We start from the raw sequence: 11,920 nt of genomic DNA on the forward strand, positions 1-11,920 counted from the left end.
TTGAACCTATGTACTTGTGTAAACCCTTCACAATTAATGAGAACTCATCTACTTCGTGGACGTAGCCAATTTGAGTGAACCACGTACATCTTGTGTTTGCTCTTCTGTCTCTATCCTTTTACATACTTATCCACACTAATGACCGGAGCAATCTAGCGAAGGTCACAAACTTAATACTTTCTGTTGTACCAAAGTCCTCACTGATTTTATGCATCAACAATCCTTAAGTCCTTACCTTTTTGCATTGGTAATGGATGAGTTAACAGGACATATTCAAGATGTTATTCCTCGGTGTATGCTTTACGCAGACGATATATGGTTCATAGATGAAACTCAGGAAGGGGTAAATGCGAAGCTTAACCTTTGGAGAGAAGTGTTGGAATCTAAAGGTCTTCGCCTAAGCCGATCAAAGACAGAATATAAGGAATACAAGCAGGATGGATGAAGTGGAAGAGTGCATCCGGCGTGTTGTGTGACCGTCGTATGCCACTGAAGCTCAAGAGAAAAATTTTATAGGACGGCAATAAGGTCGGCGATGCTGTATGGTACAGAATGTTGGGCGGTGAAGCATCAACACGTACACAAAATGGGTGTAGCGGAGATGAGGATGCTTCGTTGGAGGTGTGGGCTCTTGAGAAAGGATAAGATTAGGAATGAGTGGGTTGGACATGTGCAAAGAAGGCCTACTGATGCTCCGGTTCGAAGATGTGACTACGGGACAGAGGTTCTGAGCCGAAGGGGTAGAGGAAGACCTAGGAAAACTTTGGAAGAGACCCTAAGAAAAGACTTAGAGTACTTGGATCTAACTGAGGACATGACACAAAACCGAGCGCAATGGCGTTCTAGGATTCACATAGCCGACCCCACTTAGTGGGAAAAGGCTTTGTTGTTGTTGTTGTTGTTTCTTTGTCTTGGAGCCTCGTATTTATAGGCTCTCCAAACCTTGCCTACAGATGAATTTGGTCTTGATTGCGGGCTTGATTAATTGATGGAAGAATCAAGACTTGATTTGTGGCTTGATTCATGATTTAATGTGTTGGTAAACATTTATTTTCACCGAAATTTTGTTGTCTACCATAATAATGCAGCTGTCTTTTTCCAACGGTACATCTACGGCAGCAGCATTAGACAAATAAGTTGATCAATTGTTTCAATACAGCATATGGGCTATAGCCTTAATCTTTCAACATAAATATGGAATAGCAACAGCTCTTAGAGGATCTTTTTTATGTGTGGTTAAACCAGTAGATTCAGTCATGTCGAAATCCTCCCCGCTTGCTCCACCAGGCCTAGTCAAACTTGTGCACGATATTTGCCAAGGCAATCATATTGACTGCCATGGCAAATTGGATTCCCGGACAAACCTCCTACCAGCACCAAATGGAATTAACTGAAAGTCATTCTCTTTATAATCTATCTCACTATTCGAGAACCTTTCTGGCTCAAACTCCTCTGGTTGTTCATATAGTTTGGGATCTCTTCCAATTTGCCATTCATTGATCATAACGTGTATCTTGACTTTAATTTTGTAACACCTATTTCCACATCTTGGGCCGCAATCCTGGGCACTAGTAATGGAACTGGTGGCTGATTTGTGTGTTTATATAAACCTACTTAGTAGGGTAGGTGGCGTTTCCTTAGCAGATGTGCCATAGTTATCCCAACGCAAATTTCATTTTCCTTACCTTGCTTCTGTTTTCTTTTCCTTTGACTTACATTTTTTGTTTGTTGAGAGAAACGATAGTAGATAGATATACTTCGAAGGGTTACAAAAGCCAATTAAGGCAGAACAGAATCCTCGACAAGTAAATCAACGATTACAATCGGAGGGGGAAACCAACCATTCACTAGCATGACTAGATGTGATATCGACACGAGCAAGCCTCCATTGGATTGGCATCGAGCGTGGGTGGATAAAGCTTCATGATTGAGGAGATGAGGGCCTTGATGTCCTCAACAACCTAACCAATTAAGGACAGATTGGGGGAAGGATCCTTCAAAGCCTCCACAATTTGGAGGGAATCTGACTCAAATAAAATATCTTGAAAACATCTTTTATTTTCTTTGAAATAATCATAACAAAAAGAATACAAGGCGATGTATATGACATCTGTAAGACATCTAAAACTTTATAGTTCTTCATCTAAAATATGCCGTCCGTAAGAGGAAATAAGAGTCACGTAATAACAACTTTGGTTGAATTGTTGCAGCCAATTTAGACTATGCACTACAAAAGCTTACGTTCATATTTGTATATTCCAACGCAAATGTCCTTTTCCTTAGCAGGTGTGCCATAGATTGCTCCATTTGTATATTCCAACGCAAATTTCATTTTCCTTGCCTTGCTTCTATTTTCTTTTCCTTTGACTTGCTTAAGTTATTGATTTCTATGTCATCTTTTATTTTCTGTGAAATAATCATAACAAAAAGAATACAAGACGATGTATAGGACATATAAGTTTTCAAATTGTTGATGATCATGGATAGATATAGGACTAGTTTGATATTACTGTGCTTTAAAAAAAAATTACTTCTGCTGTAAAAAAAAAATCAACTGTAAAATAAAGCAGTTAAGTGTTTGATAAACTTTTATTGTAAAAGTGTTTTTAACAAAAAAAAAAACAATGTTCAAGTGTTTGGTAAACTTTATGTAAAACTGTTATGATTATTTTAAATGACTAAAATGGTATAATATTAAATGGGATAAACTAATTTATTTTATTTTTTATTTATAATTTCAACTACAGTCTTCATCATTTTTGGGTCACAGCTCAGGATCCAATTCCCTCCCCTCCAACCCTCTGTTCTCTCCCCTTCCCAATCACCAAAATCTCCGGCGGATTTCACAGCTCAAGATCCAAATCCCTCCCCTCCAACCATCTGTTCTCTCCCCTTCCCAATCACCAAAACCGCCAACCCTCGAGAGAGAGAGCAAGAAATTCTGAGCTTCCGAATCTCTCCAACTCCATGATCGGATTCCAATAAGCCAATCCATCCAATCAATTTTGAAAAAACCCAGAAAAAAAGAAAAAGAAAAAAGGGGATGTGAAAGAAATGGCGGAAGCATCATCGGCGTCTGCGACAAAGTCGGATGAAGAGAAAGTAGAGATGATGGACCGATTGCTAACTCGGCTAGCTCTCTGCGATGACTCCAACCTCCAACCTCCAACCCTTACTCTCCAAGCTTCTCCCCTTCAGCATTTCCTCCCGTTCTTCTCAATCATCCGCCGTACGCAACAAGGTCAGAGTCAAACTCTTTCTCTCTCTCTTTCTCTCTCCATTCGCTTTGCTACTTTTTTCTATCGGCGGTGGTCTTTAATTTCTGAAAAATAATTGCCACAAATATTGGTTTACTTTTATGTTTAGCTGAATTTGGTAATTGGGTTTTGAATCTATGGAAATTTTAATCTTAAATTGGATTTTGTTGTTTGGGGGGGGGGGAGAGGTTCTTGAGATATTGAGTTTCAGTTCAAAGTATACAGCCACAGAGAAGGAGAAAGAGGGTATAACTGGGTTTAAGAAAGTTTCATTAAACTTTACTGGTCATCCGTCTACTTTGAAAAAAAGCTGGTTTTGAGAAGCAGCAAAATGCTGCTTCTATTTTTCTGCTTATTTTGACTGGAACTTTGAAAAGAAGCACGTATTTTTACATTTATCAAACACATTTTACACCCCACTTTTTTTCATAGCTACTTTTTTTTTATAATTTCAGCTGTGCCAAAATGGGGCATAATGAACTAAAACTTTACAATTCTTCCTCTAAAAGTTCTTCCTCTAAAATATGCCGTCTGTAACAGGAACTAAGAGTCACGTAATACGTAACTTTGGTTGAATTGTTGCAACCAATTTAGAATACTGCACTACAAAAGCTTACGTTTGTATTTGTAGGTTTTCAAATTGCTATCGAACTCAGTTGGAAATGGATAGGCAGATAGTTATAGACAAAAGGCTCAGTTGACAAAAGGCTTTCCAAGCTTGTGTTGGTATACCATGGGTCCAGCCCATGATGAATGACATTAAAGGTCCAGCTCATTATAAAGGATGGATGCTAGAAAATTCTAGTATGCAAAGTAGGATGGTTAGTCTAGGATTATCTAAGCTAGAGGTTTGTAGAAAGAACTAGAAACTAGTAGAATGCCAAGCTCTCACCTATAAATATGGGTGTGATGTTATAGTGATGTAACCAATCAAGAAAGAAGTGAGTAGCAAAGGATCAAGTCCAAAGCTAGAGTTCCACTCCAAGAGTGAGAATGAGAGTGTTCCACTACACATTGTGTGAGTGAAGTTTAGAGTGATAGAAAGTGTGTGTTATACTTTCTTGTATCCAACAAGCCTTGTCTTTGACTTGGTAAGACTACTCTTGTTGTACTCGTTATTTTCATATAGTGAAGATTGATCGTTGTTCCGTGACTGTAGGCATAAATTGCCGAACTATGTAAATTCTTGGTGTCCATTTTCTATTTTACTTTGTGCATTCTCTATCTTGACGTCCATTTTTTGAAATTCAATTGTTATGGTAGAGTTTTATTAATTGGACCCTTTATGTGCTTAGGTGCGATTATTAGCGGCGTTTCCGTCCCTCTTATTTCACAGCTTTTCAATGACGGAGTATCTGTGAGTGAACCTCTTCTAAAATGCATATTTTACTATTAGAAATGCATACATGAAAGGCATGATTTAGGGCTGATTTGGTATTACTGTGCTTTGAAAAAAAGCTGCTGTGAGAATAAACGACTGTGCTGTGAGAATAAGCGGCTGTGAAATAAATCAGCAGAGTGTTTGGTAAACTTTTTTGTAAAAGTGCTTTTGGAAAGAAAAAAAAGCAGTCTGATAGTGAGTCTTTTCATTAAAGGAGCACTGTAGCTCTGTGTGCTTTGAAAAAAAACCAGTTTTCCAAAGCTGCAAATAGCAGCTTCAGCTTTTTCCTTTGATTTCAGCTTATTCCCACAGCAGCTTCAAAATAAGCCTTTTTTTTTTCAATTTACCAAACATCTAAAACCCTCACAGCTTTTTTTTATGGGTGCTTTGTTTTAAGCACCTCACTCCCAAACCACCCCTTAGCCCTGGTTTGGTATTAAGGTATTTTTAAAAAAGTGGGTATCAAAGAAAGTTGGAAGAGTTTTTGATGTTTAGTAAACACTCTATATCAACTTTATTTGACATATTTAAGATGAAAAAAAAGCCAAAAACTTGAAGCTGCAAAAAGCAGCTTGAAAAAACAGCTTATTGTAAAAAACATAGGTGAACAGTAATTCATTAATGAATTTTTCAATTTGCCAACATTGCCCTCCTTTCTCCTCCTGCTTTCCTCACACTTTCAGATTCTCTCTTGCACACCCTCTTCAAGCTTCCACAAAAAACCCTAGCGATTCTCGTTCCTTTTCGACAAACCCGAATCGAAAGCAGGATCTATTAAGCCCTAATTGCAGCAATCTCACGGCATCGCAAGCTTCGTCCACTGAAACTGTGAGTGTATTTCTTGCTCTTCGCGTTAAATTTAACAGATATGTTAGCTTACTGCTGAGTTGTGCCCCGAGTTGATCAAATGCTTGTTCGTGTGGATTCTTACTGTCACGGGTCGGTTTTAACATAGGAATTGGATTAGAAAAGATAAATATTGGGGGCTTTTCTGTGGAATTTTCTATTCTTGAAATGTTGGTTTGGTAAATTTTCCCGGATTTTTTAATCGGTTGAATTTGGTTTGCTTGTCCTTGATTTGAATCTGTTGTTTTTTTCTTATTCAGATAGCAAAGATTTTCGATTAGGAATCGATTCGATTATCCTCCCCCTCAAAACCCCACTGCCTCTTCCTCTGTTGCCTGCCGTTGCGCCCCTGGTAAAAAATAAATTTCGTTATTTATTTGTTTGGATTTTTAAATTTGGGGATGGGGAGAGTGAGTGAAAGAGGGGTGGGAAGAGCGAAGGGATGAGTGTATGAGTGTCGGGACAAAATTAATTGGGGAAGGTGATATGGTTTTCTTCTTCACTATTTAACCTGTTCTTTAAACTAATACTAGGCAAAGGTACTCCGCGTTCAAGAAAGAAAGAGTGACCGAGTCAATCAAAATGAGTAATTAAACAATCATTTGGATGATGGCTTTTCATCTTTGTCCACACGTTAATCTCTTCTCCAACGGTTCTCATTTGTGTCTGGTTGACAAATGAAAATATTGTAAAAAGATATATTTTAGTTGCTTTGAAGGTTATTCACCATCTGTTTCCTTGCAGGGGGGACTCTGACTCTGGTAGTAGTACCTAAAAACATGTTTGTTTTATTCTTCGTTGCATTGGTGTTTCAGAAGCTTCTGTTGATTTCATTTTAAACAAAACATGAGGCGTGACGTTGGAACACCATATCTCTATTGCTGTCTAGTGTCTCGAACAAAAAAAAAAAAATGCCTGCTATACAGACACTATGCGAAAACAAGTCGATGATACAAGTTTGATAGGTTAATTAGTTACAATTTGGTGAGAACTTGAGTTAAAATTGTTGTTTTAGCATTTCTTTTTCCTTTTGTATTGGATTTTTTTCGACTTTCAAGTCAATTGTAATTGGCTTTCCTGGTTTTATTATGTACATAGTCTACAACCAGTGAACGTGGACCAAACTTATCAAGTTGAAGGATCACATGAGATAGAAGCATTAAGAAATAGAATAGTGGCAAGTTTGATGAATGCATCTAATTAGACTACTTTCAAGTACATTAACAATATTGTACTAATGAATCTTAGATATTCAGTCTAAAATATTTCAATTGAAGTAGTTTGTCATACTAATTAATATTTAAGATAAAGTTCATAAATATTGTTCTTTTAAAAATAAAGCATATTTAGTAATTCACCTTTATTTATTAAGAAAATTAAATTAATAGCACGTCTAGTATTATACATTTTTTGGTCATTTTACACAGTCACAGTTGTTTTACATAAAAGTTTACCAAATACTATTATACTGCTTTTTTTTTTTTTCAAAAGCACTTTTACAAAAAGATTTACCATACACTTTTCTACTTATTCTCACAGCATAACATAATCAGGTTTTTTTTTCAAAGTACAGCAATACCAAACCAACCTTTAATGGTTATGTTTTATGAAACGTTTATGAGTAAATTGGATTTACGCTTTATGATATTCATGCTTTATTTATTTTACGTTCTTCGTAGTATATATGATTGCTGACTATATACTACGAATAGGTTTTACGATATGAGGAACTCCGATTAAGATAGATATATATAGATATTAGAAATATTATGTTAATGTCTTTATGTACTTAGTGGCTATTCGAATGTACTTAGTGGATCTTCGAGTCCTCTCGGTGTAGGATGCATCTCTTTGTTCGTTCAATTTTATATTATTCTTTTTTAGTGTCTAGGATTAGTTGTAAGCTCTAAACACGTTCCATAATTGCATAATCATTGTATTTAAATTTATAAGTATTGTTTATATATATTTTTTCTCATGCATCCTAATATGGCTTCTTCACCTTCGGGTGTCGGCCAGCACGTGCCTACCCTGTGTTTGGAGAATATCAGGGTCGGATGTGTCAAAATTGCTATTGAACTCAGTTGCAAAGGGATAGGCAGATAGTTATAGTCAACTTGCAAAAGGAATAGGCACAGATCCGTCTTTACATATTTTCTGTGCTCAGTTCATATGCTCATAGATGGATAAGGGTGTGTGATGTATCTATTTTAAGTAAAATGAAAAAATAAATCTGCTCTCTTCTGAGACAATTTGTTATACATGACCTTGCACACAACATTTGAGATTTGAGATTTGAAAGAACAAGAATGCATCTCAGCGGTCGACCATGCAATTCTGGTTTTGACTCCACCTTTGATGCCATTTTTGTAAGCACAAACAAAATAGGAATGTAGAAAATAAGGATATGAATAGTGCATAGAGTAAATGTGTGAGTAAAGATATGAATTGGTATTTACTATTTATAAAAAATATTTGGAAAGAGTCTTTGGAATTTTTTATTTTTCTATTTTTTCTTCTCCTTTTTAAACATTTTCCCATTTTCTTTCTATCTTTTTACAATTTTTTTATTTATTATCGTTGAAAATATAAAAATTGTTGGATTAAAGTTGAGATCTAAATTAGACGATGCAATTGCGCCACGTGTAATAAAGTCTTTAAACTAGCCGTTGGGAGCCTAGTCGACTGTTGTGGTCTACCCCACATGCAATTTCTTGTCGCACCACCCTCTTTGTTGGATGCATATAGCGCACACGCCAAACACAAAATGAATAAATAAATAAATAAAATTGTGGTTGACGTAACATGGTAAACCTGGGCCTGGGGCCAAAATCGCGCCAAAGCTCTACCAGCCATGGCTTGGAGGAGATAGGTGAAGGGAATTTTGGAGTGGATTTAAAGTTTAAGCCATAGTAATCCATGGGCGGAAATGCTGTTTACCCAAGCAATTGCTCCTGTTGCATGCGTTCAATGTCGGACAAAGTTTAGCCATAACAAAATTCTTTGAGATACAAAGTTGCAATTTGTCCCCTCACCATATCAATCAACGCATGCATATGTGACGTTCTCTTTCTTCCCCTTTTTTTGAAAGGATGATAATAGATTAGGAGCTATGCATAAGGCTTGACTTTCGGACATAATAGTAAAAATTTTATTCTCTAAACCAGCACAATGCGGCAAGAAAAAATCAAGATTCGAGAATTAGCCGTCAACTACAAGTAGGCTACTTTCTTCCCCAACAGACCGTGTTTAAACCTTGCTTTTAAACATTTTCAGACCATGTTTGGTTCTAAAATTATGTTGTATTGAATAAAATGATCATTAAATTTGTTTATACCATACTTAGGGCATCCGTATTTAGATCTCATATAAATACTCAGGGGGACTCAAATGTAATTATGTAATAAAGGAATGGGCAAATATGTAATAAGTGAGGAGCGCTTATTTTATAAAATGACCCCTCACCCTCACAATTAGGGAGGGCCTCACTCTCACCCTCAGAGGCCATTTCTGAGGCCACACCCTCACCCTCTCAAAGCTCTCACTCTCATAGAGAAGCTCCCTCTCTCCCTCAGAAATACAATATCAGTGTGGACGTTGCCCAAACCTTGGGATGAATCACGATACATCTTGTGTTATTTACATTTTTTGCAGATTCACGGTCGGATTTACGTTGTTTCAAGACCTCCGGTTTTGTGAATCAACATTTGGCGCCGTTTGTGGGAATCGACACAAAAGGAGGAGGATATGACTTGTCCAGATCCACCATGGCAAGGGTAATGGGAGGAAGAAAGAATTAAGGGGACAACTGTGCTGATTTTATTGGCCCATTTGATCAGTAAATTGGGTACTCTCTTGTGAACCCAAGTATTATCCATTTGACTACATCAGGGGTTAAGCATCAATCCACGAGCTCAGTGCTTTGATGCTTTGAGCTGTCATCCGGAGCTTTACCCAACAACCATGTGATAAGTTCAGTATACTCAACAACATTTTGACCATACTTTCTTGATCTCTGGGATTGTTGTTGGTGCAATCATGTGAGATGGATATGCTATGCACCAACGAGCAACTGTCGACCACCCACATGGAAAAATATAAGATGCTCTCCTTTAATATCCTATCATTATGTTTTTTCAATATCATTTATTTAATATATTATTATTTTATTTATATCATGATGACTAACTATAAAATAATAATTATTTTTGTTATAATGATTTAGTACTAGTGAATATTTTATTATTTTAACACAAAAAAAAGGAACGTTACATTATATGTTGAAGAAAGCAACAAACCATATATTACGGCACCAAAAGCATTAGTTAGTAGTGACTCAGCAACACATCTTTCGAAATCCACTTTTTCTCAGCATTTGATTACACAATGGCCAAACTTTCATCATATACAACCATCATTTCCACTAATTACTGATCAACAATCAAGGGTAAACTACGTTACCTTTCCCATTTCATTTTCTTCTATCATTAGAGGAAAAGAGTAAGATTCGATTTATAGTTGGCTTGCACAAGTTGTAGTAGGGGACCCCTACCAGTAGCAGCCTTTCATGACTAAGGTGTTGCTTGCAAAACTACCTACCACATGATTAACAATTTAACACATTCTTTTGTTTATTAATTGTGATCATTAATTAGACAAGTGGATCCAAGATCCTCCTTGTTATTTTGAATGGTTTCATTATTCAAAGATATACGAAGATACGTATTATTTAAATAATATCTTATTATTTTTTTTGTGTCATGATGACTAATTATAAAATAATAACTTTATTATTTTTATGTCATGGTGACTTATGATTAAATAATATAATTATTATTTCTGATATCACATGATTACTACCACGTTATTGATTTATGCAACATGTCATTTATCACACGACAGATTAAATCATTTATTCACAAAAGGCACATAATACATTATTTTACCTTGACAAACTTTGTCAATTTGATTCATTCATTATAAGGTCGTACTTATACTTTCATTTATTGTCAGGAATTATTGAGCAACTAGATCCACTGATCAACATTGTTGCTGATTAAAGAAGTCTACCAACTTATAGACTGATAAGCCACGTGCTCATGGTGATTTTTTGTCTGACCGGACACCCACTTGCTTATCACCAACCAGATGATCAAAAGTACGTTCAGTACTTCAAAAATTATGTCGATAGCCTGCCGCTATTATCACCAACCAGATGACCAAAAGTACGCCCAGTACTACAAAAAATTATTCGGCACCCCGCCGCTATTAATGGCAACCAGGTGACCAAAAGTACGCCCAGTACTACAAAAAATTATTCGGCACCTCGCCGCTATTATCGCCAACCAGGTGACCAAAAGTACGCCCAGTACTACAAAAAATTATTCGGCACCCCGCTGCTATTATTGCCAACCAGGTGATCAAAAGTACGCACAGTACTCCAAATTATTCGGCAGCCTGCCGCTATTATCACCAACCAGGTGATTAAAAGTACGCTCAGTACTTCAAATTATACATGAGCATTACTCATGTCAGTCATACATAAACATTCATGAGCATTACTCATATCAGTCATACATAAACATTCATGAGCATCACTCATGTCAACATCCATGAGCATCACTCATATCAATCAACATAAACATTCATGAGCATCACTCATGTCAATCAGCTTCAAAAAAAGCTTCATTTACAGAGCTCTAGCTTCAAAAGCTTCATTTACAGAGCTCCAGCTTCAAAGCTTCACTTGCAAAGCTTTACCTACAAAGCTTCAGTGCAGGGTATACAAATACCGCCTCCAAACAACCGCCGTTTCGGCCCATACATGGATTCAATTTGAAGTCTCCAGTCAACATACTATATTGACCGAAGACTTGAGGGACTACATTATGTACCATATATTGGGCCTTAACTTCGGCTTCATAAAAAATACTTGGGGGACTTAGCCCATTATTTATGTACTGAGGAGCGAGCCCTTATTCTATAAAAGGGACTCCCTCACTTTCATTAGAGCAGCAACCATTATTTTTGTACTGAGGAGCGAGCCCTTATTTTATAAAAGGGACTCCCTCACCTTCATTAGAGAGCAACGCCGCCAGCTGAGCAATCGCATCACAGCGAGCATCACTCCTAACCCATCACTTATGTATTGAGGAGCGAGCCCTTATTATATAAAAGGGACTCCCTTACCTTCATTAGAGAGCAACATCGCCAGCTGAGCAACCGCCTCGCCGCGAGCATCAACTCTAGTCCATCATTTATGTATTGAGGAGCGAGCCCTTATTCTATAAAAGGGACCCTCTCACCTTCAACGCCACAAGCCGGGCCAACCAAGGCAACATAAGCCACAAGCAGAGCAGCCTCACAACATGCGCTACTTCTAGCTGAGCATCATTTCAGATTGGGCACTGCCTCATATCGAGTATCATTTCTAGAC

The 11,920-nt window shown here is 37.1% G+C and overlaps 1 protein-coding gene across 4 annotated transcripts; it reads left to right on the forward strand.

Annotated features, from left to right (window-relative positions):
- The first annotated feature begins 2,795 nt into the window (after window positions 1-2,795).
- Window positions 2,796-6,760, forward strand: LOC103413658 (uncharacterized). 4 transcript variants are annotated; one of them, XR_003768592.2, is made up of 5 exons: window positions 2,796-3,241; window positions 4,553-4,614; window positions 5,322-5,466; window positions 5,745-5,836; window positions 6,229-6,760. XR_003768592.2 is itself a non-coding variant. In XM_029093108.2 (4 exons), the coding sequence occupies exons 1-4, from the start codon at window positions 3,146-3,148 to the stop codon at window positions 6,238-6,240; spliced, it is 315 nt and encodes a 104-aa protein (XP_028948941.1). In that variant the 5' UTR covers window positions 2,796-3,145; the 3' UTR covers window positions 6,241-6,675. The 4 variants fall into 4 exon arrangements, 2 of the variants coding, with proteins under 2 accessions (XP_028948941.1, XP_028948940.1); XR_011575542.1 differs by having other exon boundaries at window positions 6,018-6,679; XM_029093108.2 differs by lacking the exon at window positions 5,745-5,836 and having other exon boundaries at window positions 6,229-6,675.
- The last annotated feature ends 5,160 nt before the right edge of the window (window positions 6,761-11,920 follow it).

This window comes from Malus domestica, chromosome 14 (assembly GCF_042453785.1).
Source record: "Malus domestica chromosome 14, GDT2T_hap1".
Lineage (NCBI taxonomy): Eukaryota > Viridiplantae > Streptophyta > Magnoliopsida > Rosales > Rosaceae > Malus > Malus domestica.